At 46.8% G+C, this 17,952-nt stretch overlaps 2 protein-coding genes across 2 annotated transcripts in view; both read right to left on the reverse strand.

Annotated features, from left to right (window-relative positions):
• LOC143766490 (uncharacterized) overlaps positions 1 to 17,952 on the reverse strand; it is a 491,244-nt gene that overhangs the window by 264,172 nt on the left and 209,120 nt on the right.
• LOC143766518 (uncharacterized) overlaps positions 2,844 to 17,952 on the reverse strand; it is an 87,573-nt gene continuing 72,464 nt past the window's right edge. For both annotated transcript variants that reach the window (XM_077254269.1, XM_077254268.1), the window contains one exon: positions 2,844 to 7,379. In XM_077254269.1, coding sequence (XP_077110384.1) covers positions 6,016 to 7,379 — 1,364 coding nt within the window. In that variant the 3' untranslated portion in view covers positions 2,844 to 6,015. The remainder of the gene's footprint in view (positions 7,380 to 17,952) is intronic.

Below are 17,952 nucleotides of genomic sequence, written 5' to 3' on the forward strand. Positions count from 1 at the left end.
GCACATGTGACCACGGGCAGCAGCAGGAAGGCTCCGGCTGACACTGCACTACTGAAGAGCAATAAATACTCACTGCTCTATGCGCACACAGTCCCGGCGTGCAGATCAGTGAGTATTCTGGCAGCTGTGCTCTGCTTATGAGCTGCGCATGACATCCCTGCCATGCGCTGCTTACAAGCATAAAGCAGCTGCTGGCACAGGAACAAGATGCTGCGAGGGGGCGCAGGGAATGTAAGTGAAATGATTTATTTTTTTTATGTTTTCTGATGGGGCCATTCATACCAGGATGGGGGTGGGGCCAATCATAATAATAATATTTATTTATATAGCTCCAACATATTCCGCAGCGCTTTACAGTTATCAGTTTTAAACACAACAGTCATAAGTAACAATGTTAACAATGCAATAATTAAAGCAAAATAAGACGACCCTACTCATGAGAGCTTACAATCTACAATGAGGTGGGGGAAGATACAAAGTACAGGTGTGTATGGTCCAGCCATCTGCAGGGGGTGGGGGATAGATGGAAGTAGTGAATGGGCTACACACACACATAAAATGACTGATTAGTGAACGTGATACCGCTCTTAACAAATGTGTTTTGAGGGAGCGCCTAAAACTATTCAAATTGTAGATGGTCCTAATATCTAGAGATAGATCATTCCAGAGGATTGGCGTAGCACGGGAGAAGTCTTGGAGTCAGGAGTGGGAGGTACGGATCAGTGCAGAGGTTAGTCGAAAGTCGTTTGCAGAGCAGTGGTCAGTTCGGCCGATAGACCGAAATGAGGGAGGATATGTAAGGGGGTGCTGCACTGTGGAGAGCTTTGTGGGTGAGAACAAGTACTTTGAGTTGGATTCTATAATGAATGGGCAGCCAGTGTAATGACTGGTGAAGAGCGGACACGTCTGAATACAGATTAGCTAGATGGACAACCCTGGTTGCTGCATTAAGGATAGACTGGGACCATGCATACCAGGACCGGTATGGGGGCCAATCATACCAGAATAAGTTTGGGGACATGCATACTAGGATGAGATGGGGGCCCTGCATACCAGATTAGGGGTGGGGCCATACATAATAGGACGAGATGGGGGCTCTGCATACCAGGATAGGGATTGGGGCCATGAATACTAGGACAAGATAGAGGCCCTGAATACCAGGATAGGGATTAGGCCATGCATACTAGGATGAGATTGGGGCCCTGCATACCAGGATAGAAATGAGGATGATCATTCCTGCCAGGATAAGAATGAAGAGGACCATTCCTACCAGGATAGGGATGAGGGATCCAAGCATACCAAGATAGGGACGAGAGGGCCATGCATACCAGAGTAGGGATGAGGGGACCATGTGTGTCACGGTTCCCACCGTGCTGCCAACAATATGTCACGGATCCCAACAATATGTCAGGCATCCCAGGTACCTTGATAACAAGGGGGTTGTTTGATTTCCCCTGGTTTCTTCCGAAGGGGATTTAGCTACATCCCACTTTCCAGTTCCGGTTTGGAACTTGCAGCTCTCGGGCGCCCCCTTTACCCTCAGGTCAGATCAGGTACTGCACCAAGGGTAATTAATCACCAGAAACGCTGCATGCTATGTACTGGTTATTGGGCACACTGCAGCGAGGACGATAAAACTACTCCCAGTCAGCCGGGAACAATAATTATCAATTCTGCCGGTCGTTGCAAATACGCCCAATTGCACAGAGCAAGGTTGCTGCAACCAGCTCCGATTTTCATCAAAGGTTAACGGGTCCAGAGCCAACCCAAATCAGTAGCGTTATTCAGCTAAGAGGACGCACAGTTGTATAGAGAATGAAGAGTCAAGCTAGTAAAATTATAAATTTTACTCCATAAAAGATAGGCAGTATTTACAAAAATATTAAAAAGATATTATAAAGAAGATGAATCATGTGTATATCGCAATTACAAATAAAAAGGGATTAACGTTGAAAATGGACTTACAATTCTTTTATATCATTCAATGGTATGCTATATGCTAGCTGGGGGAGGGGACATTCCCCACTTATTCTCACATTAGATTGCACAGCCTGTCGTAGCTGAATCCCCAGCAAAAGACACTGCAAGAATCCTGCTTTATACAGATATTCCCCTGTCTAAAGCCCAGGCACTACCCCTGTGGTGACATCACTTAGGGGCTGAAACCTCCCCTTTTCTTACAATATGAAAACTATTTTTTAAGCATAATTTGCTGTGTGCTATTTTTTAAGCATAATTTGCTGTGTGAACCTCACATAAGTACGACACGATGCTCATGATGTTCCCCACATCAGGGGCATTCTGTTAAGTGTAAAAACGGAGCCATTACATGAACTGCTTAAGGAGAAATCCAGAATTTGCACTCGTTGCGTCTAGTTGCTCGTTCTTTCTTGTGGCCTATATATTCCGGTCGTCCATTGGAAGACATGTTATTCGTAGTGTTCCAGCCCAAATCGGTGCCGTGATATTTAACTTTAATAGCACAAAGAAACTTATGTCTTACACCAGTTCCAACTAGTACTAGATGGGAGGAGTGAGCAGCCTTCGCAGAAACTGCTATTTGCCGGGGGCTATAAAAATTCTTCTTCACACACAAGCAACCAGCAGAGAAAAGAAGGGGGGGGTCGGAATAGCCCGCAGCCTGTGTCTTATAAAGCTGGACAGACTCAAACATGGCATATTCACATTATCGTGACAATCTATATCAGGATGTGGATGAGAGGACCATATACCAGGATAGGAAATATTAAGTACAAAATTTACCACATTTTTTGCTTCAGCTTTTATTTCCCTAATTTTCTCCTTTAAAACCTAGGTGAGTCTTATGGTCCGGTGCGTTTTATAGTACGAAAAATACTTTATTTCATTCAATAAAATGCAATAAAATGCAATTTCATTATGCCAAAATCATACAATGTTATTTCCTGGCTTTTATTTTAGATTCTGTCTCTTACAGTTGAAGTGTACATACAAAAAAAAATAAAAATTACAGACTTCATTCTTTGTAGCTGGAAAAACTTGCAAAAATTGGTATAGTATCCAATAGTTATTTTCCCCATTGTATATATTTTCTCCAGGTCAGAGCTAGTTTTGACAGTCAACAAAATACAATTTTCAAGTAATTCATTCTTTACACTCTAGGTATGATAATGACTTCTCGCTGTGTGGGATTTTTTTAATTTTTTTATGTTTAAAAGGGTTGTTCTCTACTGGGACAATCCCTTCTCAAGCCTTATGTTTGATCCTGTTAAAATAAAAATAATTATTCAAACCTTCCATGCCGATGCAGTTCCAGCAGTGTCAGCACTTGCGTTCATGAAACTCATGTGAGTTTGTCACGTCATGTGAGCCCTGTGGCCAATCAGCGCTTTTGTCACTGTCCCCAACTTCAAATCAAACAATAGGAGGAAGTAGAGAACAGTCGCAGCTCTGGTTTCCTGTTTATGTTCAATACTTCTGAAGGCAGGGACAGTGAAGCCGGCACCGATTGGGCACAGGGCTTGTGTACTGTAACAACCTCACATGAATCCTGACACCGCTGAATTGGCGCTGGCAAGGGAGCTGTGTATGAGTATTTTTGTTTTAATGAGGCCAAACTTAAGGAATGACAAATATCTTGTTGAATAGTTAATGTTAAACCAGGGTAACCATTAATGTACTAAATCATATAATACCACATAAAACCACTTTTATTTATAAATTATTAAAATATCACCAACCCTGTGGTAATACCATGTAAACAAAACACACCGTGAACAAACTGGTATAGGGATAGGTGTTCCTACACTAATACCTAAACTGGTACCTGCCTGTCTGCGGGGGTTGGCGCCCTAGGGGGAATGTTGTGGTGCCCCCACTCCACGACAGCTGGCCCTAGGGTCCTTGATGAACCCTATTGGATGCCTGGGGTCCCTCTACCCAATTATATAACTGAGAGTACCCCTGACCACTATACACAGAACAATCCTATGTCTAAGGAATCCTAATCCCCACACCGTGCCATAAAAACAATGGAGAACATGTAGAAAGGTTTTGGACGGTAATTCGATCAATGCAGCATGCTGGCTCTCATTCCACATTCTAATGGGGCTTTATGCCCTTCAGATTTGAGACCTCAATATGTACTCAATTGTGTGGTTAATGCCCCTATATGATGTGCTGCACATATGCTGTCATAAATATAGGTAAGTATACTGGTGAGTATACATCCGGATACAAATTAATAAAGTACTCATCCAGCCAAAGCATGCCGTCCGCCTTTCCAAAGTACCGCCTCAACGCGTTTCGCCTCTCCAGCTCATCAGGATGCCCGATTTAAGAACATGTGTTCTGATGGTGTCAGATAGCTATGAAATTTGATACACTATCTCTGATTTAAAAAGGCCACCCGGGCTCTATGTCCGTCTCATTTCCGGTTCAGCCAGAGGTCCGCCTCTGCGACCTTGCGTAGATACAGCATACCGCGAAGAATCACCATGGGACGCACTCATGATCTCGCGTTACCCAACCGTGTATTGCGCATGCTCCTTCCAAAACACACCTACCCTTTCGATGCTGGTGTGCCTATTGCGCTTGCGTCTAGATTGGACGCATCGATTGCGTTCCACCCGATAAACACCAACTAGATGCTTCTGCGCAGACTCCTGGTTGTGCATCACAAATGTTAGCCATCCAGTGCCTGCCGGCAGCATAACGGTGAATGTAAATTGTCGCTGCTTATGATATAGATATGCATATCTTATTCTTTTGAAATGTACCATTTTGAATACCACTTAATGTCAAAAAGATCATACTTATACGTGGCCCTATCTCTTACCCATGATCTAACGGTAGGAGTACAACATATATAAGATTAGCCCTTTTCTTTAACATAGAAGACCCATAAGTCAGAGGATTTCTATTGTATGTTATATTTATCATACTAATCTATGAATCACCCTAACAAAGGATGAATTTTAGAGTAAAAGCATAGCCAGAATTTCTTCATGGAGATATACATCAAGTCCCTCCCAACTAACAAGAAATGGGGAACACTCTAATGACCAGAAAAAGCAATCACTTTACATAAAGCCTCCACGGTACAGGAAACAAGCAAAGGACAATTGTTCATTCAGACCCTTAGAGGTCATTGCGTCCATTCTAAAGGTCCATTCACATTCTCTCTGTAAGATTCTTTTTATCCATATTACCCCCCCATATTTTACAACCTCAATGGCCATAAATCTGACATTCATCATATCACCCAGATGTTGAAGTCTCATGTGTCTCGCTAGAGTGGTGTCCCTGTTATTTCTGATGTCCCCCATATGTTCACCTACCCTCCTACGAAGCTCCCTCTTAGTTTTGCCAATATAGTCCTTTGGACAGGGACAGGTGGCCATGTATACCACCCCTGAGGACCTGCAGTTAGAAAAATCCCTTTGATAGAAGACCTTTCCTGTGGAGGAGCTCACAAAGGCTTTATTGGGTTTCATCCATTTACACATCTGACAGTCTCCACAACGAAAGAAGCCACAGGGATTTTTATCAAGCCACGTGCCCCCACCTCTTGGTCTACTGTAGTGGCTATGAACCAATACATCTTTTAGTGACTTTCCTCTTCTATAGGTGATATCTGGGTGAGGACCTAACAGATCCCTGAGGTCCGGATCCATTTTAAGGATGTCCCAGTGTCTATTTATAATTTCCCTCACTTTATGATGTTGATGATCATAGGTCCCTATGATCCTGATCATATCCTTTGTTCTTTCCCGTGAGATGTCATGCTTGTGTAGTAGCAGTTGTCTACTTTTATTAGTTGCACCCTGATAAGCCGTTTCCAAAACATGCCTAGGGTAGCCTTTTTCCATAACATAAAATAAGGAATGACAAGGTGTTGTCCTAGTAGTAAGACAACTGTTTTAAGAAGTTACAATTTTTGGTTAAATATTTCCAACATTCTGAACATGAAAAAGGCTTCTCCCCTGTGCAACTTCTCTGATGGAATTCAACTCTTTAATAAACATGTAAAACATTTCACACATTAGGAACAGGAAAAGGCTTCTCCGCTGTGTGAATTCTTTGGTGTCTAACAAGTTCTGATTTCCGATTACAATATTTCCCACATTCTGAACATGAAAAAGACTTCTCACCTGTGTGGATTCTCTGGTGGCTATCAAGATGCGCTTTCCAGTGAAAACATTTACCACATTCTGGACAGGAAAAAGGCTTCTCCCCTGTGTGAATTCTCTGGTGGCTATCAAGATGCGCTTTCAGGTTAAAACATTTCCCACATTCTGAGCAGGAAAAAGGCTTCTCCCCTGTGTGGATTCTCTGGTGGCTATCAAGATTCGCTTTCTGATTAAAACATTTCCCACATTCTGAACATGAAAAAGGCTTCTCACCTGTGTGAGTTCTCTGGTGCTTAACCAAATCTGATTTCTGGTTAAAACATTTCCCACATTCTGAACATGAAAAAGGCTTCTCCCCTGTGTGGATTCTCTGGTGGCTATCAAGATGCGCTTTCCAGTTAAAACATTTCCCACATTCTGAACAGGAAAAAGGCTTCTCCACTGTGTGGATTCTCTGGTGCTTAACCAAATTTGATTTGCGGTTAAAATATTTCCCACATTCTGAACAGGAAAAAGGCTTCTCCCCTGTGTGAATGCTCTGGTGGTTATCAAGATGCGCTTTCAGTTTAAAACATTCCCCACATTCTGAGCAAGAAAAAGGCTTCTCCCCTGTGTGGATTCTCTGGTGGCTTTTAAGATTCTCTTTCTGATTAAAACATTTCCCACATTCTGAACATGAAAAAGGCTTCTCACCTGTGTGAGTTCTCTGGTGCTTAACCAAACCTGATTTGTTGTTAAAACATTTCCCACATTCTGAACAGGAAAAAGGCTTCTCTCCTGTGTGCAATCTGTGGTGGCTATCAAGATGCGCTTTCCGATTAAAATATTTCCCACATTCTGAACATGAAAAAGACTGCTCACCTGTGTGAGTTCTTTGGTGTATAACAAGATTCCACTTCTGGTTAAAACACATCCCACACTTGGAACAAGAAAATCTATTCTCTGTTGTGTGAATTTTTTCATGCTTAAGAAAAGATTCTGTGAGGGGAAAATTATTTCCATATTCTAAAAGTGAAAATGGCTTCTTTACTTCAGGACCAATTTGTTTTTTAATGCTTATTTTGTGACTTTGATTTTCCTTAGTAGTCGGTAATGAATCAGAAGACAGGACCCGTTTCAAAAGATCAGACGATAGATCTTTGCTGTGAAGGGATGATGGTATATCTGGAGTAATGACATTCACTTCAATTGTATCCTGTGGGATCTCAAGATTATCGGATTTAAAAACTGAAGATGTCAGCTGCCCCCCTGATCGCCTGGTGCAGTCATCTGTTAAAAATAAAACCAATTAGTTTTCATAAAAAAATCCTTGAATTTTACATATTTTAACATTTGTACGTAAACTGTCCACAACATGACAAGTTAAATTAAATACGTAATTATTCACTAAGGCTAGTTTCACATTTGCGTTAGAATCCGCAGCGTTTAATCCGTAAACGCAAGTACCGGAAAAAACGCATAGAAGCGCGTACAAACTGAGGGGTTTTTAGGCGCATGCGGGAACGCATGCGTTTCCATGCTTTTCATGCGTTTTTTTCATGTGTTTTGCGTTTTTTGTGCACATGGTGGAAAATTTTACAGGAGAAAAATCTTGATAACCAGACACCGCCAATGGGACTACAGAGGGTGTGTATTGTGGGTTATCTATATAGAACCTAGGACTGCTGAAATCTTACCAGTGTGCTACTGTATCCTGTGTCATGAAGGATCTTTGCATGGATAACTTTTACTTTAACCTGGATCTAAGCATCAAGCTTTTTCTTGCGTGTGCATTTGCTTGGGAGCAACACCGAAACCGTGAAAGACAGAGAAGGACACAGCGTAGGTGTTTTTGGCAACACCCCATTATAGAACTCCGGGAGAGCATTCAACCAAGACAAATTCCCGGAATATACCAGGATGTCGCAAGACTCTTTTTTGGAGTTGCTTGCTCGTGTTCAAGGAGTCATCTGGAGACAGGACACCCAGCTCCGTAGAGCGATTCCAGCAGAGGAACATCTCCTGGTTACCTTAAGGTACATAATAATTCTAAACAAATGCCAGTCATAATTATTGTTGGTCTGACATGTATTCTTTGTATTTTCCTTTATGTCTTTAGCAGAATAACACCATAAATAGAATTGATTGTAATTTATTTTTTCTTTATTTTATTACAGATTTCTGGCAACCGGAGAGAGCTTGTCATCGCTCCACTTCCACTACCGGCTTGGAATTTCCACCCTGTCCGGAATAGTTCTGGACACCTGCCGGGCTTTGTGGAACGTTCTCCGTGAAGAATTTATACCCATACCCACCGAGTACATGTGGATGGGAATTGCTGATAAATTCTGGACTGCGAGTGATTTCCCCAACTGTTTGGGTGCGGTGGATGGAAAGCACATCCGGATTATCAAACCAGCCAGAACGGGATCAGAGTTCTTCAACTATAAAAAATATTTTTCAGTAGTTCTCATGGCAATAGCTGATGCGGACTGTCCCTTCATCGCCATGGACATTGGTGCTTTTGGCCGTGGCGATTCCCAGACTTTCAAAAACTCGGATATGGGCCAATGTGTTTATGGCAAAAATTTTAATTTTCCACAGCCACGACCTCTCTCCAACACTCAAGGTCCACTGATGCCATTTGTTATGGTTGGGGATGAGGCCTTTCATTTGAGTGAAAATCTACTGAAGCCATATTCAAGTCGAGACTTGAACCGCACAAAACGGATCTATAACTACAGACTAACCAGGGCCCGCAGAACAGTAGAGTGTGTCTTTGGGATTATGGTCTCAAAATGGCGCATTCTTGCAACAGCCATAAATCTAAAAATGGAGACAGTGGATGAGGTGGTCAAAGCCGGTGTGGTTCTCCACAATTACATTCTGGCTAAGGAGCGACCCACCATTGAACTTGATGAACAAGTTGTAAACCCTTTGCCTGATTACCAGCATCACCCGCTGCGGTCAACTGTTGAAGTTGGCCACATGCGAAACCAATTTGCTGCCTTTTTTGATTCTGAAATTGGACGTGTGGCCTGGCAGGACAATTGTGTAAAATGTCCTGTTGGCTTTGGATCTGTACCAGTTATGTTTTAAATGTTACTAATGTTTGTTGTTAATAAAATACGTGTTTTATTATCTTGACCATGTCTCCTATGTATTTCCTATACAAACCACTTTGGTTTTTTGGGCTTAGGTTGTTGACGTCATTGCGTCCTGACTCGGTTCACCAGTATCTATTTGACGCAGCCTGAAGAGACGATGGCTGTTTGGTGCCGTCACATTAGCAGTATTTGTTCAGTACTTTACATCAGTATTTGTAAGCCAAAACCAGGAGTGGGTGATAAATGCAGAAGTGGTGCATATGTTTCTATTATACTTTTCCTCGCATTGTTCCACTCCTGGTTTTGGCTTACCAATAGTGATGTAAAATACTGAGCAAATACTGACAGTGTGACGACAGCCTACAAAACAGATCTATACTCATCAAGTCAGGTGTCAGAAATAATAAATTCATGATGCACAAATAAATGCCTCATGAATTCACTATTTCTGACACATGTCGTGGGGAGTATAGATATGCCTTGTATAACCTCCAACGTCCCTTCACTTTGTGTGAAATAGATTTTATGTACACAGAAGATAAAATGGAGGTAATACAAGGCATTTCTCTACTCACCAGGTCAGGTGTAATAACTAATGATTTTTTGAACACATGACCTGTTGAGTATAGTTCTGCTGTGTATTACCACCATTTTCTCTTCAGTCTGCGACACAAAGTCACAGAGTAAACAGAAAGAAGAGATTATGGAGAAAATACAAGTATTATTATTTTGGGCCACCTCATATCTCTATTCCAAACAAACACAAAGCTCCAGTGTTGAACTAACTAACTACTGGAGCTAGGAGGTGGGACGGGTCCGTGGCTGTCTGATGAAGGACCGCTCCAGAACCTGGGCCAACAGTGCTGCTCCATGTGCTGTGAAAAAATAAGAAAAAAAAATAATACCAAACATTTACAAAACGCCAACTCCTGTGGAATATAAACATACAGATTAAGGCTGAGGTCACACTAGCAGTATTTGGTCAGAGTTTTACATCAGACTTTGGAAGCCAAAACCAGGAGCACAACAGTCCGAGGAAAAGTATCATCGAAACAGATGCACCACTTCTGCATTTATCACCCACTCCTGGTTTTGGATTTCAAATACTGATGTAAAATATGAAGGGACGTTTGAGGTCATACAAGGCATATCTATACTCACCAGGACATGTGTCAGAAATAATGAATCCATGAGGCATTTATTTGTGCATCATGAATTCAATATTTCTGACACCCGAGTTGATGAGTATAGATCTGTTTTGTAGGCTCAGTATTTTACATCACTATTGGTAAGCCAAAACCAGGAGTGGAACAATGTGAGGAAAAGTATAATAGAAACATATGCACCACTTCTGCATTTATCACCCACTCCTGGTTTTGGCTTACAAATACTGATGTAGAATAGTGACTAGTAGTGTTGAGCGATACTTTCCGATATCGGAAAGTATCGGAATCGGAAAGTATCGGCCGATACCGTCACAGTATCGGAATCCAATCCGATACCGATACCCGATCCCAATGCAAGTCAATGGGACGAAAATATCGGAATTAAAATAAACCCTTTATACACTTGTAGGTTCATTCTACATGAAGGAAAACAACTAAGAATAATGTAGGATGTATTGGGGGACGTGGCGGAGACATTAAAGGCACAGAGGTTTAGCCCAATCTAATAGAATAGCAGGATTTTTTTTTTTTTTTTATGACGTTCGGCGTTAGAAAGAATTTGACTATGTTATTTTTTTTTTTTATGTCAGATATTGATGTTTCACTACTTCCACGCCCTTCACCTTCTTTTTTACTTCTCCCACGCTTTCTTCTTCATTATCCTCATCATCAGCTTCTTTGACATCAACTTCTTCACCTTCTTCATCTTCTTCTTCATCTTCTACCTATTATTTTTTGGGTTACATTGTTCATATTCTTTTTATTTTACTATTATCTTCATCATATTCTACTTCTTCATCATATTCTTATTTGTGACAGGCATTCCCGTAGTTGTTATCTATAAAAGTTTGAAGATTACACCTTCCGTTCTGCCTGTCACAAAACAGTTACATTTGTCCGCGTTCAGTTTGGCCTGCAGCATCAGGCTTTATCCAGGGGCACCACGAGGAGGAACGGACTCACCCCCATACACTGCTTAGTCTTCTTCTGCTTATAATTTACATAATATTTTTTGCTCTGATATTTTGTGTTATGCTTAATGTCCTTCTGCTCTTTGTTCTGCAGCCTCTTGTTCTTCTGCTTCTCGGTCTTCCAGGTCGTCGTCGTCTCCAGGGTCGTCGTCTCCGGGGTCGTCGTCATCGGGGTCGTCTCCGGGGTCGTCGTCATCGGGGTGGTCTTCAGGGTCATCGTCTCCAGGGTCGTCGTCATCACGGTGGTTGTCGTCTCTGGTGTCGTCGTCATCTTAGGGGTGGTCTTCCGGGTCATCGTGTTTAGTCTCTTGAACTTGGAAATGCAGCAGAAGGTACAAGAAGGCTGAGAGAATGCCGAGAACCAGCTGATGGAACTGGAGCTCAGATGGCTACCCGAAGGTCCAAGAGCCAATGGAACGACCGAGGACCAGCTGACGTTACTGGAACCCGGTTACTAAGCAGGAGGTACCCGTGCTGAAAGCACTACCAAGGACCACCTGACGTTGGTGGAACTCAGATACCCAGAGGGAGGCACCTAAGCCAAAGGCTCTGCCCGGAACCAGCTGACGGTACTGGAACCAGGATGGGGAGCAGAAGGTACAAGAGCAAAAGACACTGCCGAGAACCAGCTGACGGTGCTGGAACCCGGATGGGTAGCCGAAGGTCCAAGAGCCAATGGAACTACCGAGGACCAGCTGACGTTACTGGAACCCGGTTACTAAGCAGGAGGTACCCGTGCCTGAAAGCACTACCAAGGACCACCTGACGTTGGTGGAACTCGGATACCAAAGGGAGGCACCTAAGCCAAAGGCTCTGCCCGGAACCAGCTGACGGTACTGGAACCAGGATGGGGAGCAGAAGGTACAAGAGCAAGTGTCTGCGTGGCTTTTGCAGGACACGATGCCGGCTGCACAGCAGGGGAACAGCTGGCGGTGCTGAACCCCACTGACACATTGGCTGGTGTTTTTCTCTGTGCAGCTAGCACATCTGGGCCCCAACTGGCGGTGTGTTAGAGCCCAGGGACAGCAGGAGAAGGAGGAGGAGCAGGAGCAGGGGGAGGGGAGTGTAGGCCGAAGCCTGCACTGGCGGCAGCTTTGGGTGTGTTGTGTCTGCGTGGCGGTCGCAGGACACGTTGCCGGCTACACAGCAGGGGAACAGCTGGCGGTGCTGGACCCCACTGACACATTGGCGAGGTGTTTGGCTCTGTGCAGCCAGCACTTCCGGACAGCAACGAGCGGTGTTGTAGCCCGGGCTCTGCAGGGGGAGCAGAGTGTAGGCCGAAGCCTACTTGAACCAATTTCAAAGGTAACCTTTAACCCCCCCTCAGGGGTTAGAAAGTAGAAGAGCCACAGCTTATGCAGCAGTAGTGCTGCGCAAGTCAAAGGTTGCTCTTGTAATTTTTCTCCTTGCACACGCTGAATGGAACACGTATAACATTTAGCCCTTTATACAGTCAAACTGTGTAATGGAGGCGAGAGTTCCCTTTGTAATGAGACGCAGCACAGATGTCAAGAATCCCACCTTGGTGCTGGGTGCAGCCTCCTGAGCGTTGTTATTTGCTGTACAGGAGTCTGCGCTGTCGTGTTATCCCCTGGCCTAGCGCCGTTAGCGCTGCCCATCTTCTGACATCATTTAATGTCGGCCGTTGCGGTTCGCGATGACCATGAATCCCAGCCCCGCAGTGTCTTAACATTGTTAAAACACTGCGGGGCTGGGATTCAGGGCCTGGCGCAGCACATATGTTCGCCTCTCACACGCGGGTCCTTACACCCGCTTCAGACTGTGCGGCGTCATCTGATCCCTTATCGCATGCCACGGCCATGAAGCCGCACAGTCCGAAGAAGGCGGAAGGAGAGGAGGGACAGGCGAACTGATGCACTGATCCTGCCCATCAATCACACCCTCGCAGTCCCAATAAATAAGACACCGAGGGGCGTTGTGTGGGTCAGGGCGGCCGCAGAGGCGCAGCCAGCCAAACAATGATGCCAGAAGACGGGCAGCGCTACCAAGGGGGTTGCAGCGTGTCATTACAAAGGAAAGTCACACCCCCGGGACGGTTAAATGGTCACACAGAGGACACATTTCAGACGTGTTTTCAGTTCCACATGTGCGAGGAGAATACGTTTATGAGCCACCTTGCACACATGCAGCATTACCGCTGTACAAGGTGGCTGGATAACGTAAAAACGCCTGGGGGAGGGGGGACAGGTTCCCTTCAATTTCAGTTCTTGTGTCTGCGTGGCTTTTGCAGGACACGTTGCCGGCTGCACAGCAGGGGAACAGCTGGCGGTGCTGGACCCCACTGACACATTGGCTGGTGTTTTTCTCTGTGCAGCTAGCACATCTGGGCAAAAACTGGCGGTGTGTTAGAGCCCAGGGACAGCAGGAGGAGGAGCAGGAGGAGGAGGAGCAGGGGGAGGGGAGTGTAGGCCGAAGCCTGCACAGGCGGCAGCTTTGGGTGTGTTGTGTCTGCGTGGCTTTTGCAGGACACGTTGCCGGCTACACAGCAGGGGAACAGCTGGCGGTGCTGGACCCCACTGACACATTGGCGAGGTGTTTGGCTCTGTGCAGCCAGCACTTCCGGACAGCAACTAGCGTTGTTGGAGCCCGGGCTCTGCAGGTGGAGCAGAGTGTAGGCCGAAGCCTAATTGAACCGATTTCAAAAGTCACCTTTAACCCCCCCTCAGGGGTTAGAAAGTAGAAGAGCCACAGCTTATGCAGCAGTAGTGCTGCGCAAGTCAAAGGTTGCTCTTGTAATTTTTCTCCTTGCACACGCTGAATGGAACACGTATAACATTTAGCCCTTTATACAGTCAAACTGTGTAATGGAGGCGAGAGTTCCCTTTGTAATGAGACGCAGCACAGATGTCAAGAATCCCACCTTGGTGCTGGGTGCAGCCTCCTGAGCGTTGTTATTTGCTGTACAGGAGTCTGCGCTGTCGTGTTATCCCCTGGCCTAGCGCCGTTAGCGCTGCCCATCTTCTGACATCATTTAATGTCGGCCGTTGCGGTTCGCGATGACCATGAATCCCAGCCCCGCAGTGTCTTAACATTGTTAAAACACTGCGGGGCTGGGATTCAGGGCCTGGCGCAGCACATATGTTCGCCTCTCACACGCGGGTCCTTACACCCGCTTCAGACTGTGCGGCGTCATCTGATCCCTTATCGCATGCCACGGCCATGAAGCCGCACAGTCCGAAGAAGGCGGAAGGAGAGGAGGGACAGGCGAACTGATGCACTGATCCTGCCCATCAATCACACCCTCGCAGTCCCAATAAATAAGACACCGAGGGGCGTTGTGTGGGTCAGGGCGGCCGCAGAGGCGCAGCCAGCCAAACAATGATGCCAGAAGACGGGCAGCGCTACCAAGGGGGTTGCAGCGTGTCATTACAAAGGAAAGTCACACCCCCGGGACGGTTAAATGGTCACACAGAGGACACATTTCAGACGTGTTTTCAGTTCCACATGTGCGAGGAGAATACGTTTATGAGCCACCTTGCACACATGCAGCATTACCGCTGTACAAGGTGGCTGGATAACGTAAAAACGCCTGGGGGAGGGGGGACAGGTTCCCTTCAATTTCAGTTCTTGTGTCTGCGTGGCTTTTGCAGGACACGTTGCCGGCTGCACAGCAGGGGAACAGCTGGCGGTGCTGGACCCCACTGACACATTGGCTGGTGTTTTTCTCTGTGCAGCTAGCACATCTGGGCAAAAACTGGCGGTGTGTTAGAGCCCAGGGACAGCAGGAGGAGGAGCAGGAGGAGGAGGAGCAGGGGGAGGGGAGTGTAGGCCGAAGCCTGCACAGGCGGCAGCTTTGGGTGTGTTGTGTCTGCGTGGCTTTTGCAGGACACGTTGCCGGCTACACAGCAGGGGAACAGCTGGCGGTGCTGGACCCCACTGACACATTGGCGAGGTGTTTGGCTCTGTGCAGCCAGCACTTCCGGACAGCAACTAGCGTTGTTGGAGCCCGGGCTCTGCAGGTGGAGCAGAGTGTAGGCCGAAGCCTAATTGAACCGATTTCAAAAGTCACCTTTAACCCCCCCTCAGGGGTTAGAAAGTAGAAGAGCCACAGCTTATGCAGCAGTAGTGCTGCGCAAGTCAAAGGTTGCTCTTGTAATTTTTCTCCTTGCACACGCTGAATGGAACACGTATAACATTTAGCCCTTTATACAGTCAAACTGTGTAATGGAGGCGAGAGTTCCCTTTGTAATGAGACGCAGCACAGATGTCAAGAATCCCACCTTGGTGCTGGGTGCAGCCTCCTGAGCGTTGTTATTTGCTGTACAGGAGTCTGCGCTGTCGTGTTATCCCCTGGCCTAGCGCCGTTAGCGCTGCCCATCTTCTGACATCATTTAATGTCGGCCGTTGCGGTTCGCGATGACCATGAATCCCAGCCCCGCAGTGTCTTAACATTGTTAAAACACTGCGGGGCTGGGATTCAGGGCCTGGCGCAGCACATATGTTCGCCTCTCACACGCGGGTCCTTACACCCGCTTCAGACTGTGCGGCGTCATCTGATCCCTTATCGCATGCCACGGCCATGAAGCCGCACAGTCCGAAGAAGGCGGAAGGAGAGGAGGGACAGGCGAACTGATGCACTGATCCTGCCCATCAATCACACCCTCGCAGTCCCAATAAATAAGACACCGAGGGGCGTTGTGTGGGTCAGGGCGGCCGCAGAGGCGCAGCCAGCCAAACAATGATGCCAGAAGACGGGCAGCGCTACCAAGGGGGTTGCAGCGTGTCATTACAAAGGAAAGTCACACCCCCGGGACGGTTAAATGGTCACACAGAGGACACATTTCAGACGTGTTTTCAGTTCCACATGTGCGAGGAGAATACGTTTATGAGCCACCTTGCACACATGCAGCATTACCGCTGTACAAGGTGGCTGGATAACGTAAAAACGCCTGGGGGAGGGGGGACAGGTTCCCTTCAATTTCAGTTCTTGTGTCTGCGTGGCTTTTGCAGGACACGTTGCCGGCTGCACAGCAGGGGAACAGCTGGCGGTGCTGGACCCCACTGACACATTGGCTGGTGTTTTTCTCTGTGCAGCTAGCACATCTGGGCAAAAACTGGCGGTGTGTTAGAGCCCAGGGACAGCAGGAGGAGGAGCAGGAGGAGGAGGAGCAGGGGGAGGGGAGTGTAGGCCGAAGCCTGCACAGGCGGCAGCTTTGGGTGTGTTGTGTCTGCGTGGCTTTTGCAGGACACGTTGCCGGCTACACAGCAGGGGAACAGCTGGCGGTGCTGGACCCCACTGACACATTGGCGAGGTGTTTGGCTCTGTGCAGCCAGCACTTCCGGACAGCAACTAGCGTTGTTGGAGCCCGGGCTCTGCAGGTGGAGCAGAGTGTAGGCCGAAGCCTAATTGAACCGATTTCAAAAGTCACCTTTAACCCCCCCTCAGGGGTTACAAAGTAGAAGAGCCACAGCTTATGCAGCAGTAGTGCTGCGCAAGTCAAAGGTTGCTCTTGTAATTTTTCTCCTTGCACACGCTGAATGGAACACGTATAACATTTAGCCCTTTATACAGTCAAACTGTGTAATGGAGGCGAGAGTTCCCTTTGTAATGAGACGCAGCACAGATGTCAAGAATCCCACCTTGGTGCTGGGTGCAGCCTCCTGAGCGTTGTTATTTGCTGTACAGGAGTCTGCGCTGTCGTGTTATCCCCTGGCCTAGCGCCGTTAGCGCTGCCCATCTTCTGGCATCATGTAATGTCGGCCGGTGCGGTTCGCGATGCCCATGAATCCCAGCCCCGCAGTGTCTTAACATTGTTAAAACACTGCGGGGCTGGGATTCAGGGCCTGGCGCAGCACATATGTTGGCCTCTCACACTCGGGTCCTTACACCCGCTTCAGACTGTGCGGCGTCATCTGATCCCTTATCGCATGCCACGGCCATGAAGCCGCACAGTCCGAAGAAGGCGGAAGGAGAGGAGGGACAGGCGAACTGATGCACTGATCCTGCCCATCAATCACACCCTCGCAGTCCCAATAAATAAGACACCGAGGGGCGTTGTGTGGGTCAGGGCGGCCGCAGAGGCGCAGCCAGCCAAACAATGATGCCAGAAGACGGGCAGCGCTACCAAGGAGCTTGTTGCGTGTGTCAATACAAAGTCAAATCACACCTGAGGGACGTTTTAATGGTCACAGAGGACACATTTTAGACGTGTTCACTTCAACATGGGCAAGGAGAATAAGTTTCTGAGCCACCTTGAACACATGCAGCATTACTGCTGTTCAAGGTAGCTGTAAAACATAGAAACACCTGGGGGAGGGGGGACAGGTTCCCTTCAATTTCAGTTCTTGTGTCTGCGTGGCGGTCGCAGGACACGTTGCCGGCTACACAGCAGGGGAACAGCTGGCGGTGCTGAACCCCACTGACACATTGGCTGGTGTTTTTCTCTGTGCAGCTAGCACATCTGGGCAAAAACTGGCGGTGTTAGAGCCCAGGGTCAGCAGGAGGAGCAGGGGGAGCGGAGTGTAGGCCGAAGCCTGCACTCGAGCAAGTTGAAAGGAAACCTTTAACACCCCCCCCCCCAGGCGTTTGTAGCTGAAAGAGCCATTGTGTACAGCACTAATGCTGGAAAAGGTAAACTTAGCTCTTTTAATTATGGTC

Source organism: Ranitomeya variabilis, chromosome 4 (assembly GCF_051348905.1).
Source record: "Ranitomeya variabilis isolate aRanVar5 chromosome 4, aRanVar5.hap1, whole genome shotgun sequence".
Classification (NCBI taxonomy): Eukaryota; Metazoa; Chordata; class Amphibia; order Anura; family Dendrobatidae; genus Ranitomeya; species Ranitomeya variabilis.